The 24,306-nt window shown below is 42.5% G+C and overlaps 1 protein-coding gene across 1 annotated transcript in view; it reads left to right on the top strand.

Moving 5' to 3' along the window:
• The window catches only part of CRB1 (crumbs cell polarity complex component 1), a 141,405-nt gene that overhangs the window by 5,277 nt on the left and 111,822 nt on the right, over positions 1 to 24,306 (top strand). The window contains exons 2-4 of the mRNA XM_088845225.1: positions 7,691 to 7,886; positions 10,715 to 10,854; positions 17,517 to 17,705. Of these exons, the coding sequence (XP_088701351.1) occupies positions 7,691 to 7,886; positions 10,715 to 10,854; positions 17,517 to 17,705 (525 nt within the window). The remainder of the gene's footprint in view (positions 1 to 7,690; positions 7,887 to 10,714; positions 10,855 to 17,516; positions 17,706 to 24,306) is intronic.

Raw genomic sequence — 24,306 nt, 5'->3', positions numbered from 1 at the left:
CAGTGGACGGTCTGTGGAACCCAGGAAACTGGAAAGAGTAAGGAAAATGAACAAGACTTCACTGAGGATGGGACATTTAACCGAAGCCTTAAAGGATGACTTCATCAGGTGGATAGGTGGGAAAGAATTTTCCAGAAGAGGGAGAGAGAGCAGTGTGTCTAAACTTGAGTGAGGGTAGAGGGACCTAGTGTGTTTGAGAAAAAGCACATGGTCTCCTAAGACTAGAATGGAGAGGGGTGATAGGACTGTCACGGGAAAAGAACGTGGAAATATTACAAAGACGTTTTCGTACCAGAGTGTGTTTTTGGTTTATCTAAATCCAGTTAGCAGCTGTTGCAGAGTTTTATGGACCAAGCTTTTGGAATTTCTTGAGCTTATTTCCGGTGACCCCCATCTCTGTTACACTATAACCATACAGCAAGACAACTTCAGGTCAGAGCCTGCCCTCGCTCAAAAGGTTTTACCCCCCGAATTCTCACAACTAAACTTCCTGTTTTCTTGCTTCTGTTGAAGTCTTACTTCGGCTCTAGCAGAATCTCCGTCTCCTGGCCTCTGCATTTGTGCCATCCGTCACTCTTGCCCTGTCTTGTCTTCCCAACCAGCCTGGGATTTGTGCCGTGCTGTGCGGTGCTGTGCTTAGTCGCTCAGTCGTGTCCCACTCTTTGTGACCCCCATGGACTGTAGCCCCCCAGGCTTTTCTGTCCACGGGATTTTCCAGGCAAGAATACTGGAGTGGGTTGCCATGCCCTCCTCCAGGGGATCTTCCCGGCCCAGGGATCAAATCTGTGTCTCTTACATCTCCTGCATTGGCAGGTGGGTTCTTCACCTCTCGGGCCACCCAGGAAGACTGGGCTTCCTGGGGAGCTGTTTTAACGATGATCCTCTTTCCTTAACTTTCTTGCCCTTGACTTGCAATTAGTATTTTGCAACTTTCCAGACCTGGGAATCCCCATTGCCTGCTTTCTTTTCTCCCAATTTTAGGTCTATTGAGCCACCTCAGATATTAGCTGACTATATTTATATATTTAATATTGTTCATGCATGCATGTGTGTGTGCTCAGTTGTATCTGACTCTTTATGACTCCATGGACTGTAGCCCACCAGGCTTTTCTGTCCACGGGATTTTCCAGGCAAGAATACTGAAATGGGTTGCCAGTTCTTACTCCAGGCGATCTTCCCAACCCAGGGATCAAACCCAGGTCTACTCCATTGGCTGGCGGATTCTTTACCACTGTGCCACCTAGGAAGCCCCTAGTATTGTTCAGAAGGTATTTACATGTCAGTTGTAGATATTTAAAATCATATTTAATATAGTGGTTGCTTCGCGTTTCTAGCTCCTGTACTCTCAGCATCACATCTGTACTTAACTGAGTTGGAAGCTATCCCAGATTCCCTGGCAAATTTATCTTTGCTTCCAGTTACTTTTCAAAAATTTAAAAAATTCGACCTACTTGGAGAAATCAAGGCAGGAACACTGGAAAGAACAAGTGACTGTGGGTCGTCCCTACCCTTCACTGAGCATTAGCTGTTTGCAGCCTTGCTCGGAGGTGGAGAGCAGAGCGCGGTCCTGGGCCGTCTGCCCGCAAACCCACGTTCCTCTGCTCGCCTGTGATGAGCGGCAGAGGGAAGGGGGCAGAAAAGGGGAGTGAGAGCCGCAGGGACAGTTTTCTTAGCTCTCTCACCCGGTGTTATAAAGCAGTAATTATTTCGCTTGCCAGAAAAGGCATTGGCGGTTCTTCATGCTTGCACAAGCATTCTCCATAACATAATTTCACCTCCATATATTCAGGTTTCATGTCCTTTTCTCTGTTTGACCATTCTGTGGTGTGGCAGCCTGGGAATTATGGTGACCTGATGTGTCTTCAGAGTTCTAAAAGGAAAAGCAGGACACTCCCAACCTCTTTCCTGGGTCCCAGCATGTGTCTGGGGTCCCATCCAATCCCCAGCTCACCGAGGATGAGGGTGAGAAGTCTGGGGCTCTCCTCCAACTGCATTTCTGCTGTATCTTTGACCCTCAATCTCTCTCCTTTAATCTGAAGGTTGGACCAAACACTGAAGAGTTCTGCTTCTTTGAATGTGCTCCTCCAATATTTTCTGTCCTAGTTCTGCATATCAATCGGAATTTGGTTAGGAAAAAAAGTTCATTCTATGTATTTCAGATATGAGGAGTTTCATATCGGAATTAAAGGCTTGTATGCAGAACAGGCAGTACAGTTTGTAAGCCCTGAATTCCTAGATGAGGACAGAGATTGTGGTGATGGTTCCATAAACCAAAGGATGTCAGAGACTGGCAGCCAAGCCCCAGAAGCAGGGCGGAGGCCTGGAATAGATTCTTCCTCACACCCCTACTGGGGCCAGCCGGTCCTGACGACGCCCCCGTCTCGGACTTGGAAACTGTGAGAACGAATTTCCACTGTGTCCGACTCTGCAAGTCCACAGACTGCAGCACATCGGGCTTCCCTGTCCTTCACTATCTCCCAGAGTTTGCTCAAGCTCCTGTCCATGGAGTGGGTGATGCCGTCTAAACCAGGCCAGAATACTGGAGCGGGTTGCTATTCCCTTCTCCAGGGGATCTTCCCGACCCAGAGATGGAACCCAGGTCTCCTGCACTGCAGGCAGATTCTTTACCACCTGAGCCTCCCAGGAAGCCCTCGCAAACTTATACAGGGCCCTTCTAGGCCAAGGCCCTGGAGTGACAGCAAAGGTCACATGCCATGAATTCCAGGAGACTGGCCCTGCTTGGCAGATGGCTCGGGCAGGGGGAGTCACAGAAATTCCTGGGAAAGATCTTCACCAAACCACTGAAGTGGGGGTTCTTGAAAGCTCCCCAGAAGGTGCTGCAGCTCTGAAGGATCTCCAGGAAGTTCCCAGATGCCCCATCCTGCAGCTGTGGGAACAAGTAGTCTCCAGACTCACCGGGGAGCTGCTTGGAAGCCCACCTGCCCCCGTGCGTCCTGGCTTCTCTCCCACCTCCCGAGTCCGTAAGTGCCTCTCATCGGCAAACTCAAACCAGGGGCCACATGGAAAAGGGAATCTAAGGGCATGTGTGTCCCGACATCTCTCTGTTGCAGGGCAGGTGGTCTTGGGAAGGGGTGACCACAGCACTGCACGGACAGCAGACTTCCCAGTGCCCTTGGACTGACACTATCTGCACTTGAAGTTTGGACATCACTTTTCTTGGATTCTAACAAGACTGCCTCCCCACCCCCACCCCCCTCCCAAGGCAAGGATGTCTTTTCACGAGGTATCTGGGCAAGGTCCGGGCAGAGGCAGGAAGGCAGGAGCAGTGCTGGCCCTTCTCTTGGCCTTAGGGCTATGAAGTGAGACCTCTCTGAAGTGAACTCTCCTCCCTCCAGGGAATATGACCTTTCCATATAAGGAAAAGGGGGGAAAATGATGTAGCAAGAAGAGGAGGGAAAGGAGGACTTGGGAAGGGAAGAGACAGTCAAGTCCAGAAGCCTTTGACGAGACTAAAGGAGAACCCACCGAAAGCGTCGTCCAAACCAGGAGGAGATGGAGTGCTTTTTTGCTTTATTCGTAGAAGAAGGAAGGGAGCATCTTTAGATTATTCGCCAGGAGCGTCGCCTCCCCACCGCAGCCAGTGCGTCAGCATGGGAATCTCCCATCCCTTTCCTTCTCTGATAGTGCTGTTCAGCCAACGCGGTCTTGTCCGACTCTGCGACCCCATGGACTGCAGCGCGCCAGGTCTCCCTGTCCTCCCCTAAATGCGTGTGATTTCAATCCTTCTTTGAAATTTATGTCTCTAAAAATGTTTGGTTGTGAGAGAATGTCTGAACTGCCTTTGATAGCTAATGAAAATCACGCAGTTCGGAGTGGAACCACCCGTGACTGTCGGGAACCCTGATGTAACCCCTTAGTCATCTGTGTGAATGTAGCGATGTTGCTGTGTACGTTACAGTGCGTCCCCGAACCTAATAAAGTCAGAGGGGTTTTTTCCTGTCGTGTACATTTTTCTGTTGACGCAGAGTTCCTTTTATTTGTGTTTTTATCCCAACCTTTCTACTTTCTTTCTTTTTTTTTTTCTACTTTCCTTTCATACAGAAAAAAAAAGTAGAAGTGAAAGGCACTCAGTCGTGTCTGACTCTTTGTGACCCCATGGACTATACCGTCCGTGGAATTGACAGAACTATAAACCAATTCCAACAGATTGGTTCAGCTCCTGGAGGAGTTTTTGTGAAAGAATTTAACGTTAGGAATTTTCCTTTTCTTAGACAATTAGCCACAGAAGGGCTGCTCAGTAACTGAAATCAGTTTCTGTTGCTACATAGGGTTGCAATGACATGGCCCCATACGCAGTGACACTATTTACAAAGCGAATGTCTCCAGACAGACTGGACCACACTGTTCAGGTATGTTTTTGAAGGTCAGTTAACTCTCTATACTCGATGGCTGTATGCGTGAAAACAGTAAACATCCAAATGAAAACTGAAGATCATAGTTTTCCAGATGTTTCATCTATGAAGCCAAGCATCTGGAAATACAAAACATCTGGATGACTGCCTGTGCTCATCACTTTTCATCCAGCTGTTTTGGCACCACCAGACATAGACCAAATCGCTTTTTCTTTTTTCCCGTATCAGTACCACTGAAAAGCTGTGATAAGAATCACATTGTTAAGTAATATTAAGAGTGATAAAACATATCAAATAAATCCAAAGCAAATAGTTGCTTGTACTGAAATTGAATTTAAGCTTTTGAAACACATTCTTACACATGCATCAGGATCACTTTAGAGCTAAGTATTTGAATGACATTGTTATAAATGGAGCTGCAGTGTCTAAAATAATGGTTTCTAATTTATTTATTTCTTAAGCAATAGGAAGTAACCTGAGTGTGTAACAGATAGATATATGAATTTTATTCACATTATGAAATAAAAGTTAGGAAAGTGTTAACAAGTTTTAAACCACTTATTTGTCTTTATATGTTAATGGTTTTTAGTAAATATAGATGACTAAAATACCAAAAGATGTAATCCAAAGCTATTAGGATGTGAGAGTTGAACCATAAAGAAGGTTGAGTGCTGAAGAACTGATGCTTTTGAATTGTACTGGAGGAGACTCTTGAGAGTCCCTTGAACAACAAGGAGATCAAATCCTAAAGGATATCAACCAATCCTAAAAGACATCAACCCTGAATTTTCATTGGAAGGACTGATGGTAAAGCTCCAATACTTTGGCTACGTGATTTCTGAAAAGCTGACTTACTGGAAAAGACCTTGATGCTGGGAAAAAGGAGAAGGGGACGACAGAGGATGGGATGGTTGGATGGCATCACTGACTAGGTGGACATGAGTTTGAGTGAACTCTGGGAGATGGTGAAGGACAGGGAAGCCAGCATGCTGCAGTCCATGAGGTCACAAAGAGTTGGACATGACTTAGCAACTGAATAACAAATATTTTAAAAATAATTATATGAAACATTTCTAAAAGAATTGATCATTTATATCTTTCATATATTCTTAAAAAATAAAAAAGGTATCTGTTATTGTATTATTTTACATGGCAAAAATAAAGATACCAAAGCACTGCTGAAAAACTGCTTTAGGACAGACCGAGAACAGCGGTCTCTACCGGTCAGTTCAGGGGTCTTTCCCTTCACCTTGAGTTCGGTTGCTCAGTCTGTTCGACTCTTTGCAAGCCCATGGACTGTAACCCACCAGGCTTCTCTGTTCATGGGATTCTCCAGGTAAGAACACTTGAGTGGGTTGTCATTTCCCCCTCTGGGGGATCTCCCCACCCAGGGGTTGAACCTGCATCTCCTGCATTGGCAGGCAAGTTCTTTACCACTGAGCCACCGACCTTACTAATGCCAAATAAAACTGACAGAGAAATTCCTATTTGCAGGCCGGATGAGAAGTAGCCAGGCCTCAAATAGGGATACTTAAGGACTTTGGGAAGGTCATGGACACACTGCTATATTTAAAATGGATAACCAACAGGGACCTATTGTATAGCACAGGGAACTCTGCTCAATGTCATGTGGTAGCCTGCATGGGAGGGGAGTTTGGGGGAGAATGGATATGTGTATAGGTATGGCTGAATCTCTTTGCTGTCCACCTGAAATTATTACAACGTTGCTAATTGACTATATTCTGATATAAAATTAAAAATTTAAAGTTTGAAAAAATGGCAAGCCACTTACCTACAACAAATATTATTCCACAACTTTCCATTTTTATGAATGTAAAATTTAAATTCTTATTCTTCTCAAAAACCACTCAAAGTTAACATGCTGGCATCTCGGTCAGCATTTGTAGAGTCTAGTCACAGTTGTAAATGGCAGGTGGCGTTGGAATATCCTAGCTCATTTTCTGTCAGTAAGGAGGACACAAAATTGAATAACTACTAGAAACCTCTGAGTTCTTGAGACATACCTCTATAATTTTAATTCATAATTTGTTATCCTAGGGAATAGGCCCGGGAATAAAAATGAGCAAATATAGATAGCCCCCTTTTGTATCTTTTAAAACCTATATGCACATTTGATTATTGTGTATCAAATACTGTTTCAGCTTCCCAGGTGGTGCTAATGGTAAGAACCTGCCTGCTAATGCAGAAGATGTAAGAGACACAGGTTGAATCCCTGAGTCAGGAAGAGCCTCCAGAGTAGGAAATGGTAACCCACTTCAATATTCTTGCCTGGAGAATTTCATGGACAGAGGAGCCTGGCAAGCTACAGTCTATGGGGTCACAAAGAGTTGGACATGACTAAGCATGAATGCACCATCAAATATTATTTAGACAGAATCAGTAGAATACTTTGCAATCTGTGTGTGACTACTTTTGTAAATCTTGAACTTAGCTTGCTTAGAAAATAATCTTCACCTACTATTTGGGGAGGGGGGAAATACAGATTTTTTTTAATGTAATTTTACCTTAAAATGAAATAGCTTTTAATAATAGCACTAAATACGTTGAGTTTAAGTCACAAATGGATTTCCTGTTTAAAAGCAGCATTTTACAGTGGTATAGAAAATGTAAATATTTCTATGCAAAAAGGATACTAAGGAAATAATTGCACATTGTACAATAAATATTTCTGGAAAGAGAAAGTACCTTTTTTTTCTCTAGCAAACATATAGTATACTCCAAGTATTATGTTTGGCACTGTAAAACACATTGGAATTGTAATAAGTATCCTATGGAGTAATTACAACTATTGGTTCCATTTTTCAGGTTAAGAAACTTAGATTAGGAAAGGTCAAGCAACTTTCCCAAGGTCACACAACTAAAAGAGGCTGTGACAAGATTCCAATCCAGGCCATTGGGCTTTGGAGTCTGAGCTTTTACCCACTGTTCAATGTGATGTCTAATTAAACTAAATGTTTAAAAATAATTTAAAGACATTGGCCAGTCCCTTTCAGGCTTCCAACAAAAGTACAGTAAACAATTACTTTGTTCTAAAAATGATTTGTTTCCAGGGACTAAAAAGCCACAAGCTGTTGCAGGCAATGGTTCTTTGTAAGTGACAGCTGCTCTGCTTTGTGAACTTCCCGAAAGCCTGCCAGAAAGTTAATATCAATTACAATTAAGGAGGAAAATTATTTTGGGCAACATCACATTTGACGGGAGCTTTGGCAAACAAAGCATTGCCAAAGAGCGAAAATATTAACACTTCGCTAAAACTTTTCCTTTTCTTTCTCTCCCATGCCGACTTTTGAATAAAGGTATAAACTGTGAACTGGAAGTTGATGAGTGTTGGTCCCAGCCCTGCCTCAATGGTGCCACTTGTCAGGACGCTGTGGGGGCCTACTTCTGTGACTGTGCCCCGGGATTCCTGGGCGATCGCTGTGAGCTCAACGTGGATGAGTGTGCCAGTGGGCCATGTCTCCATGGCGGGCTGTGCGTGGACGGAGCCAACAGGTACGCTTCTTCCCAAGAGAGCACTCACTGGCCAGAAGCTACTGCACCACCTCTGGAAAATCTGGAGATCTCACATCCCCAGCTTAACATTTTCAGAGTCCTTTTTATGCTTCAAGTGATGCAAGGTTGTAGCAGTCATGCTTTATTAAAAAATGCATCCTTTGGAGGGCCCCTGTCTCAAGAGAGAGCATTTTCCAAGTTATTCTTGTAACAGTTTAGAATTTCTTCTGTTATAGAAAAGTGCCAGTCTTCCACATCGAAGAAACAAAGGGGAGTCTCCCTTCCCTATCTGTGGCAGATGCGAAAACAAAGCTGGAGTTATTCTGTATGTGAATGTAAGATTGTACTTATGAAGTGACAAGCATATAAATCAAGGGGTGAAAAAGAAATCCTTTAGGAATTTTATCTAAACAGTGTTGGCAAGAGCAGTGATATTAAATTAATTATGTCTTGAATTTCTAGGTGTTTGGGGAATTAGGTGAGTACTTTTGAGCCAGGAGAGTGATGTTCCAAATTAGAATCTAACACTGACTTTTCAGGAAAAACAAAACCAAAACAATAAATTGCACCTTAATATAAGGCATATAATAAATTTGGGTGACAGTAGTTGAATTCATGTAAGATATTTTTTGGAAGGACTTTCTAATACTTAGTTAAAGCACAGACATTGAGTTATCAAACACTTGAGTTTTAACTGCTTAGCACTTGGCGGTGTCTTCACAGATCCTCCGGCGGCTCAGTGGAAGGCAAGGTGGGCCTTAAAACTCCCCCTCAACAACAAGGAGTCTAAAGTTTGGAGAAGTCAGGGAACCCCCACAGGTTCATACAGTTAATTCTTTGCAAAGGAGGACTAGAATCCAATTTTATTTAATAAATAAGATATAATTTATCCCACATCTGAATTTCAAAATGAGTCAGACTCAAAAGGGGGAGCAATAAAAGGCTTGTGTGCATCAAATATATCCAGGAAAACAGTAGATTTTAAGCAGAACAAGGTGGAACACCTCTTTGGTAAACTATGCGCGTGATCCAGGCTTTGCCTGTGACTTTCAGTTACACACATTTCGTTCTCCAGTGGCGAGAATCTTCACACCTGGAGACTGGCCACTGGGAAACACGGGGACAGACAGACCAGAGCCACGGTTCCCACACAAGCGCTCCAGGGAAAGAGGAGGCTCTCCCATTCAGGCCTCACTGTTTCCAGGAGGCGCCAGGACAGAAGTCACACAGTGCTTTTGATGCCTGCATGTGTGCGTGCTAAGTAGCTTCAATCGTGTCCGACTCTGTGAACTGTGGACTGTAGCCCGCCAGGCTCCTCTGTCCATGGGATTCTCCGGGCAAGAATACTGGAGCGAGTTGCCATGCCCTCCTCCAGGGGATCTTCCTGACCCAGGGATCGAACCCATGTCTTTCTTATCGCTGCATTGGCAGACAGGCTCTTTACCACCAGTGCCACCTGGGAAGCCCTTTGATGCCTTTGGAATCACAAACAGATCAAAGCTAACCCTGCTTCCTGCCAGCTTTCCTCATTTCACCAGAGTATGTGGCGTGAAGACTTTTTCTACTGTATCCATAGCTCTCTCATTAGCTACATTTTGAGATCATCTCAAGTTCAGCAAATACGACCTGACTTTGCTTTCCCACCAGAAACATTAACACATTTGCTGTGAGATTTGTGGGAAAGGCCAAAACTATGCCGCCTGGAAGGTTCCTGCAGACAAAGAAGATGTGACTGGAGACTGAGTCTGTGAGCTGGGGGGCACCAGCAGCCCTGACCGCGGGGCCCTTGTCTTCAGTGTCTCTCACCTGGCCTTTAGAGTGGCAGAAGGCATTGTTTTAACCAAAGAAATGCAACGGTGAACAGAGGATTTCTCGTTAGGAAAATTGTGTATAAAAATTATAGTCACTTATCTTTGCTCGCATTTCATTTTCATTAGTGAAATCTTAATGTCTGCATTGGTGGTAAATAGACACATAGCCAGGATGAACAGGACTGCTACTCTTTATTAAATCATAGGTGTCCTCCCCCTAGACACTTATTTTATCTAAGCTGGGTGTGTAAGCCCATGACTTTTCAATACTAGATCCTCAAGGAGAGGCCATCTAAACTGAAATAAAGTGAACAGCTCTCCCGGTCAGATCCGTATTTTAGGTCTGTCAGATAATCCCATTCAATCAACGAATCATTATATATAACACGACTAAAATATTCTTATAATCTAGAAATAAGGAAACATAAGTCATAATTTATATAATGAGAAGCTTTTCTTTTTTCCATAATTTATTATTTCACTAGGGACCTTATTACTGGATTCTTTATATAAAACAGTGCCTTGATGGTATAAATCATTCTCTGCTGCCTCACAAATATTAACCACTCTATTTCATATGATTCAGTAGTTTTATTCAGTATTTTCTGCCCTTTGGCATGCTATGTTCATTCTTCATATACACATTTAATTATCCCAATGACTCTGTGACAAAGGCACTATTACCTTCAATTTATGGGTGAGGAAACAAAAGTGTAAACAGTCATGGTTTTCAAGTAATCTTGACTGAACACTTGCTTGGGGTAAGTAAGTCTCCTTAGTTCTCCAGGGTCTCCTTAGCTCTCCTTAAAACATTTGCTTGGGATAAGCAAGTCTCCTTAGCTCTCCTTAACACACTTGCTTTTACTAAAAACCTTGAGGGATCATCTCTAGAAGCCTGCAAGCATATGCTTTTGGTAAGTATTGAACCAGTGCTGATGAACAGGTGGAGAGATAGGATAAGGATATGTCATCCCCCCTAAGCAAGGGCTGATGTCCCAACTTCATTTTGCTCCCCAGGTACAGCTGCACCTGTGCAGGTAGTGGATTCACGGGAACACGCTGTGAGACCCTGATGCCCTCATGTTGGTCAGAGCCCTGTCACAACAACGCCGTCTGCGAGGACAGTGCTGATAGCTACACCTGCCACTGCCAGCCTGGTGAGTGACACAATTCCTTCCACTGTTTTTTTTTTTTTTTTTTTCGTTTGCTTAGAATAGAAACAAATAGCTTATGGAAAATGGAAACTAACAGCTCTTGTTGCCAGAGGTTTAAAACGAGCTCTTTCTTCTAGTTATCATTGTTTGATTTAATCGTGTTCTTCAGTGCTGAAACATATCTATTGCTACACTACGCATTATCTGAACTAGATTACCAAGGTGCCCAGTCATCAGAATCTTCTAGAAGAAACACAGAGGAAAAAAAATAATCAATCGAAGGGTCGATTTCAGCATGGTTTTCGTGGAGTAAAATTCACTGGAAGATGCTTCTTTGTTCTCCAAGATGTTTTCTTTTCACCTGCTGCTGCTAAGTCACTTCAGTCGTGTCCGACTCTGTGTGACCCCATAGACGGCAGCCCACCAGGCTCCCCTGTCCCTGGGATTCTCCAGGCAAGAACACTGGAGTGGGTTACCATTTCCTTCTCCAATGCATGAAAGCAAAAAGTGAAAGTGAAGTCGCTCAGTCCTGTCTGACTCCCAGCGACCCCATGGACTGCAGCCTACCAGGCTCCTCAGTCCATGGGATTTTCCAGGCAAGAGTACTGGAGTGGGTTGCCATTGCCACCTAGAACATATTAAAACCCGTCAAACTCTATTAAAATCCTAAGTGCATGTGTTGTCATTCATGGAGTCAATCAATGTGATTGTTGATGGTCCTCATAGAGAGTGTAGAATGATTTTTCAGAAATGGAAGTATTCTGCTCACCTTTTATAATGTAAAAGACAATATGAGTTACACATACATAAACCGTAATTTAAAATCACACTTAAAAGATAGTTGGACTTGAGTGTAGAGGTGATGGGAAAGAGTATGTGACACTTGAATCAACAAGCCACTCATAAATATTGATGTTAATTTTGGCAAAAAAAAAAAATCTGCGTGACATACTTCAACCTAACTCTTACTAGGATTTTAGTGCTAGAAATGAAAAGCACATTTCGCCTCTCTTCTTTCTTGAGCCACTGGAAAACAACTGATAAGCTTGTGATTATTTAAAATCTAAGCTTACTGACTAACTATCCCCACTTATGTTATTATCTAAGGAAAGGGAGGCCCTGCGGTTGGGGGGAGGCGTGGAGACTGGGGTCAGTCAAGTCAGTAGCAGCTTCTGATCAAAAGGCATCTTGTTGCCTGAGGAACATTTTACATGCTTTGGTAAAAACCAAACAAACTTAAAAGTATAAAAGGAAGTTGGGAATTCGCCTGTGGCTCAGAACTCTGTGTACCTCATGTGTCTCCCCGCTTCCAGATAATGAAGAGGACGTATTTGTTATCCTTTGGTCATGGGTCCTCGTCACTAGGAAACAATTTGTAAGACTTGAATCAATAAGTCACCTCCAACACTGAATTTTTTTCCAAAATGTGTTATTCCATGTTCTTGTCATCAGCCAACCCTCAACACTCCGTCGACACTCTGAACAGGATCTCAGTCCAGAAGCAGGCGGTGGAGTGGACAGCTTGGGAGCAGGACGAGTCCACCGTTTGTTAACTGAGTAAACGAGGATGAATTGCCCCTTAATTCTTACATTTCTCATCCACAAATGAAGGATAAAAAAGCTATTTGTAGTACTGTTGTGAGGGGTAAAATTATAAAAATGGAACCTAGCATGTATTAAGTACTCAAAAAAAAAAAGCAACTATTATGACTGCATTCCAGGTTCTACACCAGGAGGTGGAAATTGTATGTGACAGATGGTTTCTGTGCTTTAAAATAGGGGTCCCCAACCTCTGGGATCTAATGCCTGATGATTGAGGTGAGCTGATGTAACAATAATAGAAATAAAGTGCACAGTAAACGTAATGTGCTTGAATCACCCCGAAACCGCCTCCCCACCCGGCTCCAGTTCACAGAAAAATTGTCTTCCATGAAACCAGTCCCTGGCGCCAAAAGAGCTGGGTCCTGCCGTTCTACAGGGCCTGTAATGGAGTCAGGCAGCAAAGAAGAGCTGCCTAAAAAAGGCCAGTATGAGTCCCATTCATTCAAGCCCCAAGGATTTCCCTGCCAACTGCATATATGAGGGACTAGGGGATCAAAAAGACACAGCTCCTCCTTCCAAGGAGCTTAAATTCTAGCAGGAGTACAGTCTGAAAAAACTGTGTACAGTACATTTTGGGTGGCTCAGACAGTAAAGAATTTGCCTGTAATGCAGGAGACCCGGGTTCAATCCCTGGGTCGAGAAGATCCCCTGGAGAAGGGAATGACAACTCACTCCAGGATTCTTGCCTGGACAATTTCGTGGACAGAGGAGCCTAGCAGGCTACAGTCCATGGGGCTGCGAAGAGTTAGACATGACTGAGCGACTAACACTTTCACAAGAATCTCTAATAAATTCCATAAAAGGGAATAAGGGGAGAAAATGTTTAGCGATGGCTTGACTGAGGAGGCAGCATTTTAGAAAACTTGAAAGGTCACTAAGCACATCCCAGAAATGTACCCACTAGCCGTGTGACTTTGGCCTGCTCTGCTCTGAGCCTCGGTTCCCTCATCAACAGATAAAGTGGAGATGATGATAATAATATCCGCCTCATAGTGTCATTGTGGAGTGAAGTCCAGCAATACAGAAGGATCTCCCAGCTCAGCCTAGACCACAGCAAGTCGATAAACGTCAACCCAACACCAGAATTAGGAGACAGGCCATTCCAGACCCTAATGCTGGAAGGTGGTAGCTCATTGCTTGTTTAAGGATAGAAGAGAGGAAAAAAGAAAAGGGAAAGACGAAAGGGTGGCAGGAGCACAGAGAAAGGAGCCCGTCCAACTGTGGGGCCTGGAGGGACTCTTCAAAATGCTGGGCTACACAGGGCTGAGGGTAGAGGCTGGGCTACGGAGCAAGACGAGACTGAAGCCAGTTCATGATGTCCGCCCTGCAAACCATGGGGCAGTCTGACCTGTTAATTTACAAAGAGCTCCCTGGCACTTCAGTGGAAGAATGATGGAGAGAAATAAGGCTAATTGCAGGGAATCCCGTGAGACTTCCGCAGTGGTCTAAATAAGGGGTAAGTCACGGACCGGAACAAAGATGCCAGTGGCGAGGGTGGATGTGAGCACATGGATGGCCATGGGAGCCCTTTAGGAGGAGGAAATGACATGGGGATTGGGAAAGGAGCGCCAGTTTAGGACAGTTCTGCTTCTGAGTTTCTCTCTTGGGTCACTGGATGGATGTCGATTTTGCCTGGAGAGAAAACTCACAATGTCTTTGTACCCAGTTCTCACAGTTACATATAAAGAGAAGGTTTAATGCCACAAGCCACTCCATATCTAAGAATCGTAGACCATTCCTTTGGACCATGAGACGGCTGCCACTGAGCGGGATGACAAGAGTACAGCGCTGCAATTGCCCAGGGTCCTCGTTTCAGGGGCATTAATCACAAGTGTCGGTCACCTTAAATGCTTGTCTTAAAAGTTTTCCTGTTACCCAGAAAAGATGGTTTTGTTTTGTTTTTTTCTTAAAACATGTAATTTAAGAACCCTGGGGTCTTGACTCAGCATCATATTGTTTCTTTGTACAGAGTTTTATAGGAAAACTTGTAAGAACTATTGAACGTAGCCTTGACTGAAGGAATCTGTTTATACACCTGGTTAAAGGGAACAGCAAACAGAATCCCCACAGGGCCCAGTGATTGGGACGGGACTAGTAATACCATAAATCAGAACCTTCCTAACGTTCAGGATAAGAATAAAGACAATGCATGAGCCGGAAAGCAAAAAAGGATTTATGAAAGTACTAAATTACTTCCTAACCTGGGCTATGCATAAGTCTTCAAACTTAGAATGAGAAGAAAATTGAAAATAGAACTTTAGTAAGTCAACTGTAGCACAACACGTTTATTAAAAACTTGTGAAAACCATTATTTAGTGAATATGTGTAGATCCTTAAGTATGAAATAAAAACATTCAGACTTAAGAGCCTGAGGGTTCTAGGGGTGGGGAGGGTCATGACAAAGGATTGTGGGACCCTCATCTGACATGTGCCTCCAGTTTCCTTTTCAACTCTCAATTTCTTCTTGAGAAAGTTGATAAAGACCCCAGGGGTCAAATGTGACTAAAGTATTATGCTGACGAGTAGCATAATTTGCGTTGCGGTTATGATTTGACATGGGACCCCATATCGGTTTTTTTTTTTAATTACAAGATGAGCATTCATATCATGTTCTCATTATTTGCTCATTAAGAGTTCATCAACTCTCTAGTTTGTTTGCTAAGTGAGGATTAGCATCTAAATTGTTGATTAGTTCTGTCTGAATCTCATTCAGGAGTTGACCGAAGGCCTAGTACTCAGGGGTTGCTCAGTCCTAGCGTGGTGAATAAAAAAACACAGTCTCTGCTTTTATGGAGCTTACAGTCTGTTAAGGGAGACAGCTATATAAATAAGTAAAAGCCATGTCATTTGCTTAGTCGCTCAGTCGTGCCCGGCCCTTCTGCAACCCCGTGGACTGCAATCTGCCAGGCTCCTCTGTCCCTGGGATTTCCAGGCAAGAATATGGGAGTGGGTTGTCATTCCCTTCTCCAGGGGTTCTTCCCGACCCAGGGGTTGAACCCGAGTCTCCTGCATTGCAGGCAGATTCTTTACTGTCTGAGCAATCAAGTGAAAACTATATACATAAATGAGTTTAAAAAGACACCTCTAAAAATAAGCACATGATACCAATCTTTGTAAGAAAATGAAAGGAAAGAATTGGGCATGTGAGAGAAAAAGGTTCTTATTTAGATCTGTCCATGAGGAAATGACATTCTGAGAAAGTAATAAAAGATCCAGTCAGAAAACTTAAGAGTTCTGCAAGCACAGTCTTGGAGGAGGGTTTTCTAGGGGAGGGAACGGTATTTTAAAGGCCCTGGGACAGAGAGCATTCTAGGGACAGGAACAGATTTGGGAATGGGGCCAGAAAATAAAGAGCTGGCCAGGTTAAGGATTTTGAACTTTATTCTGTGTGAAAAGTGAAGCCATTGGATGGTTTCAAAGTAAAGAAAGACCATGATTGGATTTATAACCTTTACCACTTTGGATTGTCAATTTTATTTTAAAAACATATTTCTGTTGGTAAAGTCATTTGTATGATAAGTCAAATTGTGTTCCTGTAGGAACTTCGTACATCTCTTTTGTCATCTCACAAAACAGCTGGTGTGATCCTGGAGCATTTACTGAATTTACATTTTTGGACTAGCACTGCACATAGTATGTAAATAGTCGAAATCGGTAAGAAAATAACCTAATAGAAAAAGATATGAAATGATAAAAAAAATTCAAAAAAATATTAAATTCAATAATATTTGGGGAAAATGTAAAACAATGATAGGGTATGATTTTTTATCTAGCCAACTGGTAAAAATTTTTGCTTGGTGTGGCAAGTGTTGACAAGGGTCTGGACCACACATACTCTTATCCTGCGCCAGCAGACATGTAACAAGCTCTACAGTTTCTCTAGGGGTCGTTACCAGCATCCATTCAAATTTGAAATGCCTGTAACCTATAACCCAGAAATCCCTCTGCTAGCACAGACCCCAGTGTTGCACTCAGACATTTGCACAAACCACATATATGATGTTATTCAATGCAATATTGTAATAGCAAAAATGTATATAAACCCCCTAAGGGAATGGAATGGTCAAATCATACACATCTATGTTATGGACTACTTGGCAATAGTTAAAAATTATGAGTTAGCTCTATATTTCTAACATGGATAGATTGTGCAACGGAGTAAAGAAACCAAGCTGTACTGAAGGATGCAGTCAGTACAATTCCAGTTACGTTAACACACATAATAAATAGACACATATATAGTTTTAGCAGGTGCATATGTTGGTAAAATGACAGAAAATAGTTCTGGCAAGGACTTTCTTTTATATTTAATATCCAAATATTTTATAAAATACTAAATCATTCATGTTTTATTGTTTTTATTCTTGTCCCTAGTAAAGTGACCCAGCTAAATCCATTCAAATACAAAATAGTTTTTTCTTCTGTCTCACTGTAAGGAAATCATTTACCTCTGCTTTGAGGTTTAAGAGAAGAATTGAGGCTTGGCTACCTGCTTTCTGCTGAGTGTGTGCTATGTGCTAAGTCACTTCAGTCCTGTCTGACTCTTTGCAACACTGTGTAGCCTGCCAGGCTCCTCTGTTCGTGGAATTCTCCAGACAAGAATGCTGGAGTGGGTTGCCATCTCCTCCTCCAGGGGATCTTCCCCACCCAGGGATTGAACCCGAGTCTTTTACATCTCCTGTATTGGCAGGCGAGTTCTTTACCACTAGCGCCTGCCTGCAGTCTGCTGACTTTACATCTATACTCTGGAAAAATAGATCTTTTTTTTTCTTGCTTAACATTCAAACAGTTGGAATGTTTGAAGAACTGGAGTTTAGTTAAAACTTCCAGGTTAAGTCAAGATGATCCTGAAGCCCCTTCTTCATCTGTCTTTAACTGTGGAAGTGACTGCACTGTTGCTCTTAATTCATGGAAGCCCCCTTTATCAGATCCCCTTGACGGCTCCTCGAGGGGGGCCCAGCACCTGTTACCTGGTGCCACATGGTGGCCAGCCTCCAGTCAGGCGCATGCTCCGTGGCTGAGGAGCTCTGAGCCCGCAGCCTCTCTGGCCATTTATCCTGCAGGATACACGGGCGCCCAGTGTGAGACCGACCTCGACGGATGCGGGAGCGGCCCCTGCCAGGCCGGCGGGCGGTGCGTGGAGCTGTCCTCGGAGACGGGGCGTGAGCGCCTGGCCCGGCTGCTGTCTGCATCCCGCCGCCCCAAAACCTCCGGTTATGGTTACGTCTGCATCTGTCCACCCGGACTCACAGGTAAGGCCCGGCGCGGGGGAGACACTTTGCCTTTCTAACATTTGCCGGCAGATCATGCATTGACCCAGAGAGCAGTGCTATGTAACCTCTGTGCCCTGGTGCAACGGGTTCCCCTTGTGGGCCTGGAAAATACCTCATTTCACCTATCTTCCATGAGGAAAATGTTAAAAATGGGTAGAAGAGGCGTATGAAAGGGGAAATACTTGTATACTTTATTCTTGGGGAATTAGAAGCCAGCTCAAGCTTTTCACCTTAGAGACAGAAAATTTTAGAATTCTTGTGTCATTAAATTTGATAATTATGTTACATTTTATGTTATTCAAATTTGCTTAAAAAGTTAGCGTATTTATATTTACACTGAGAACAATGATCTAGTCTCAAGTAATCAGCTATTCTATAGCGAAAGTTGTTCCCCATGTTGAATTTAAAGGATTCTGTCTTATTCTACAATATTCTTACTATAAACCCAGTGGAAATTTGCATGAACAGTTATGTTTGTGTCTGTTCCCATTTCTGAAACTTTTCAGAAGTTTGGAGACAGTCCTGTATTTGATAATGAGCATCAATTACCTACAGTTGCATAGATACCACTGAGAAAACTAATTGCAACCTAGATTTCTATTTCTCTCTCAATAGATCCAGTGATATCTGAGGACAATATTTCAGCTGCTGTTGGGGGTTTCTGAGAAAAGTAAATAAGGAATAAGAAAACAAAGGGGATGGGTCTATTTACACTTAGTATTCCCTTTCTTTTAATGTCTCAGTTTTTATGTGCAATGACCTTTGATTCTTGGCAGTGTTTGCTATAAAGTTGCTGTCGAGAATGTCCTGATTCACTGTCCCCTCTGTGAAAACACGTAGGAGAAAAGTCTCGCCAGTGTCAATGTCAGGAGCTGTATAGTTCTTTCTGAATAGCTTCCAGCTTGCATGCTTTTCCTCTTAGTAAAAGGTGTGCAAATAAATCTTGATAAATGAAAAAAGGCATGAAATAAATCTTGCAATGTGTCACATTTCCCAACAATGTAAGACGCTGGAAATCTTATAGGTAAAAGTGGATTCTACAAGCATATAGGTTTTTCTGATAATACATTTCTGTATTTACCCCACCCCTGGGATTATTTAAATTTCCTGTTCTGTTTCTTACAGTTGCTTTTTTTTCTTGTATTTTCTGAATTGTATGATCTTGGTGTAGCGTAAGTGATTTTGTTAACCACTGTAAGTTCCTCTCAAAACAAGGTAAGGGAGTTATGGATGTTTTGTCTTGGGTTTAAAGTTACAAAGAGGAGATTCTATCAAAGTCAGAGGCCACTGCTAATGCTGCCTCATCAGATGAGAGAACATGGCTGACCAATGTATTTGCAGATCTGAACAAGAGAGGCAATAAAATGCCCCAGGAAAGTGTGTTGGCCTTGATTTCTGAGGCGCAGCTGAGAATGACTACATGAGTTAAGAAGTCCTGGGCTGCCCCAAGTATGGCTTCGTGAAATCGCTCATTTTCCACTCACGTGACTTCCAAAGACGGTTCTCAGAATCAATTGTCCTTCAGATGGTGACTCAGGGTCGCATGCGTGTTTAGTCGCTCAGTCCTGTCTGACTCTTTGCAACCCCACAGACTCTAGCCCACCAGGCTTCTCTGTCCACGAGATTTCCCAGGCAAGAACACTGGAGTGGGTTGCCGTTTCCTTCTCCAGGGGATCTTCCCAACGCAGGGATCGAACTCTCCTTGCCTCATTGGCAGGCAGATCCTTTACCACTGAGCCACCTGGGAAGCCCCTTTGTAGGCTGACTCCTATCAGTCTTGTACCTAATTTGTTAAATGTATCTTATACATATTTTGTTAGATTTATACCGAAGTATTTCATTTTTGGAGTGCCCCTATAAATGGTACTGTGGTGTTAATTTCAAATTCCATGTGTTCACTGCTGTTGTGTAGGAAAACAATGGACTTCTGACTTTTGTGTATTAACCTTGTGCTCAGACACCGTGCTATAATTGTTTATTAGTTCTAGGGTATTTTTTGTCAGTTCTCTCGTGACACAAGCAACCATGCTCCTGCCTTTTAAAAATATTAATGTTTGCACAGTATGCCTTTTTCCGTCTTTATGCTTTCAACTCTCTTGTCGTTTAATTTGAAGTGAATTTCTTTTAAATGTAATAATAAAAAAGCATATTATTGCGTCATGCTATTTAAAAACTGTTTTGTCAATCTCTGCTTTTTAGTTGATGTATTTAGAGGATCTACCTGTACGTAATTGTTGATGTGGTTGGGGTAAACTGTGCCATTTTATTATTTGTTTTCTCTTTGATTTCTTTGTTTCTCTTTTCTTACCTTTCTATGGGATACTTGACCCCTTTTTAAGGTTTTTATCTTGATTTAGTTCTAGTATTTTAGATGTATTGTGTATTTTTCATATACACAGTATGCTTCTGCCTTTTACAATGTACATATGTAACTCATAGCCTATTGGTATTAACAGTTTACGATTTTGGGTGAAGCAGAGGAAAACTCTTTTTCCATTTAGGTCTCTTTATCTTCCCCACTTTAAAGTATCATTGTCTTGAGGATAAGATGGTATTCTAATTCTTATTTTAATCATTACATGTAATTTAGAAAGTTTATGAAAAGAAGGGTGTTGTTATGTTTACCTGCCCTCTCCATTGTTCTTTCTTTCTGCCTTTTGCCTCAAGATTCTTATGCTACTAGTTCCTTTCTGTTCAAAGAACTTCCTTTAGCTTTTCTCTAAGAGCTGGTGTACTAGTGACAGTCCTTTTAGTTTTGTTTATTTGAGAAAGTCTTTATTGCCCATTTATTCCTGACAGTTTGTTGAATATAGAATTCATGGTTGACAATTCTTTTCTTTAAGCATTTGAAAAAATCTACGTCTCTTCCTTCTGCACTCTATTTTTCAAGTAAGAAACCCACTCCCGTTGAGATTGACGTTCCCCTGCAGGGTGCGCTTCTTTTCTCTGACTCCTTGCAGAGAAAAATTATGGAGTGATAACACCTTCAACTCTATCTTTCATTTTCAGAATTTTATTTATGAGTGTATCTCTGTGTCTATTTTTTTCAATTTGAAATTCAGTCAACTTTTCAAATCTGTGGATTTATGTCTTTTGCCAAATTTAGGATGTCTTTAGCCAAGTTTTTCTTTTATTGCTCTTTCAACCCTAGTCTCTTTTTCTTCTGCAACTCTCATAATGTAAGCTTTGTGTCTTTTGTTATTTTCCCATAGGTTCCTGAGTTCTGTTAATTTTTCCCTCTTTTTTTTTTAGAATGGGTACATTTTATTGATCTGTCCTCCAAATCCACAGATTTTATTCTTTTTCATCTCTCCACTATTGTGCCCATCCAGAGAATTGCTCATTTCTCCTATTTTATTTTCCAGTTTTATAATTTCCATATTTTATCATCTAATTCTTTGCTGATATTGTCTGTTTCTCCTTTTACTCAAGATAATTTATAATTGCTTATTAAATCATTTTATGATGGTTACTTTAAATCTTTGTCAGATAGTTCAAAAATACGATTCAGCTCGGATTGAGTTGATGACATCAGTTCTTTTCTCACTCAAGTTGTGGTTTTCCTGATTCTTGGTATGATGGGTGATTTCTCAGTTGTATCTAGGACATTTTGGGCATTACGTTAGGGAACTACTAGTCGTATTTGAATTTTTAAAATTTTATCAAGCAGTCAGCTTTTTCATTTTGACAAACAGGTCATAGTCTACTTCTGTGGTCTCTGCAGGCCCAACGACCAGTTAGGTTTCAGAGTCATGGCAGTGTTATTTCGGTCTGCTTGGTACATCCAGCACCACTTGGGCTCCCACTGATCTCTCCCGATGATATAAATGACAGTTTACTTTTTGCAAGCTATACACGTTTGCAGTTCTATCACTTGTTAGATTAAAATACATTTCCATCATGATGAAAAATGTAATTGTGAATGATACATTTAATGACAGACCTCCATTCAAAGAAACCATTAGAGTTGTTAAACACAGCTACAAGCTTTTCTGGTTTTAAAATTATAATTAAGGACGTATCTCTTGCTGTTTACTCCATGTACAGTTACGTTCCACGCTGAAAACAGTCGTGGTTGCATATTCAATGCAATTTCTAACTTTCTATAATGTAAAAAGTGAAATATATCAGAGTAGAAATTAACTGAGATTCCCAGAGAGGCAGAATAAAGAGAGCTCCAAGCCATGGGAGTGGGAAATAGAGGTGACGTGGGCAAAAGGGGCATGCTTGGTGCTTCATCGTCCGTCGTGTCCGACTCTGTGCGACCCCATGGACTATAACGCGCCAGGCGCCTCTGTCCCCTGGGATTCCCCAGGCAAGAATACTGGAGTAGGTAGCTATCCCCTTCTCCAGGGAATCTTCCCGACCCAGGGATCGAACCTGGATCTGCTGCATTGCAGGCAGAGTCTTTCTTCTTCTAATTATCTCAAAACCATTAAACATATTCTTCGGCAACATTTCCTCACATACCACCATAGCTATTTTGTGCCTATAGCGGCAATGCTCAACTTGTAATGAGAATGGTGGATAAAGACTTGATTTAAAGTCTGTTTACTTAAACCCACATAGATAATTTTAATGGTAAACTAAATAAATCTGTAATTGGAGAAGGCCTGTAGTTGAAAAACACTATTCAGTTCAGTCCAAAACTATAAATTATCTTTATTTTGTATGACCATCCTTGACCGCTGCTAGAAGGAATGTTGGCTGCTTCTCTCTGTCATGTTTTAACTTTGGGGCACTGGACTCAGCTCTAGGGATATAATGATGAAAATACATGGTCTCTTCCCAAAAGAAAGCGAAAGAGTGGGAGGGAAAAGATGCACAAGAATATAGGACAGTATAGTCACTGCCACAGTGAAGCCGTAAAAAGGTACAGCCAGAGAAGTCAGGAAAGAGGAGCTGTGTCTGCTGTTTATGTCAGATGGAATTTAGTGGAAATTCCAAGAATCCAGATGACTTGGTAGTATTTTAATACAAATGATCGCCTTATTCTAAACATTAAGAAAGGATGTCGTGACCCCTGTGCTTACCCTTGAAGCACTGTGTTCTAAGCTGAATTGGAAACAATTGGCTCATGTTTTTAGTGTGAACATTTTGTTTCTGTTTATCAAAATGTGGTGATAAAGCCTCTAACAAGTTTCCCAGCGGCTCAAAAGCCAGGTCTAATTTTCAGCTCTAACTTTCACTCGCCACCTCCAATTAGCGTTTCCTCCAGCGAAGAGCAGCACTGTCGCTGGTCTCTGGAATGCTTCCTTGTTGCCTCAGAGGTGGAGATCTTCTGCCTCACCCATCTGCTCTGTGCATGGGAAGAACTGAGGCGTGCAGCAGGGAATCCTGCGAAGTCCTGGCTTCAAACCTCAGGCAGAAGTAGCGGGGTTCTCAACAATGAACATCCCGATGAGAGCCACCTGGCAGAATGACGGCACACAGGGCCCCTCGTGATCAGGTTCATCCGCCTCCAACACAGTGTTGCTAAAAATGAAGTGTTCACTTCTCCTTAAAAGTTAAATCCTGTCATTCTACCCAAATCCAACTAAAATAGACACATAGGGCTGAACATGTAACACAGAAAGCTTCCTGTATTTGTGAAGCGATGAAGCAAGCATATGGGGCCATCGGCAGCTCCTGCCCACAGAGAAATCATCCACAGAGTTCATTCCTTTGTTGTTTAAGGCTCGCTGTTCTTCAGTTCAGTTCAGTCACTCAGTCGTGTCCGACTCTCTGCGACCCCATGAATCACAGCACACCAGGCCACCCTGTCCATCACCAACTCCCGGAGTTCACTCAAACTCATGTCCATCGAGGCGGTGATGCCATCCAGCCATCTCATTCTCTGTCGTCCCCGTCTCCTCCCGCCCCAGTCCTTCCCAGCATCAGAGTCTTTTCCGGTGAGTCAACTCATCGCATGAGGTGGCCAAAGTACTGGAGTTTCAGCTTTAGCATCAGTCCTTCCAATGAACACCCAGGATTGATCTCCTTTAGAATGGACTGGTTGGATCTCCTTGCAGTCCAAGGGACTCTCAAGAGTCTTCTCCAGCACCACAGTTCAAAAGCATCAATTCTTCATCGATCAGCCTTCTTCACAGTCCAACTCTCACATCCATACATGACCACTGGAAAAACCATAGCCTTGACTAGACGGACCTTGGTTGGCAAAGTAATGTCTCTGCTTTTTAATATACTATCTAGGTTGGTCATAACTTTCCTTCCAAGGAGTAAGCGTCTTTTAATTTTATGGCTGCAGTCAGCATCCACAGTGATTTTGGACCCCAAAAAAATAAAGTCTGACACTGTTTCCACTGTTTCCCCATCTATTTCCCATGAAGTGATGGGACCAGATGCCATGATCTTTGTTTTCTGAATGTTGAGCTTCAAGCCAACTTTTTCACTCTCCTCTTTCACTTTCATCAAGAGGCTTTTGAGTTCCTCTTCACTTTCTGCCATAAGGGTGGTGTCATCTGCCTATCTGAGGTTACTGATATTTCTCCCAGCAATCTTGATTCCAGCTTGTGCTTCTTCCAGCCCAGCGTTCCTCATGATGTACTCTGCATATAAGTTAAATAAGCAGGGTGACAAT

The sequence above is a fragment of the Moschus berezovskii genome, chromosome 17 (assembly GCF_049115385.1).
Source record: "Moschus berezovskii isolate FMDL1 chromosome 17, NW_MosBer_1.0, whole genome shotgun sequence".
NCBI classification, from domain to species: Eukaryota; Metazoa; Chordata; class Mammalia; order Artiodactyla; family Moschidae; genus Moschus; species Moschus berezovskii.
The sequence above is the reverse complement of the archived record's forward strand: the minus strand, read 5'-3'. Positions and strand labels throughout refer to the sequence as shown.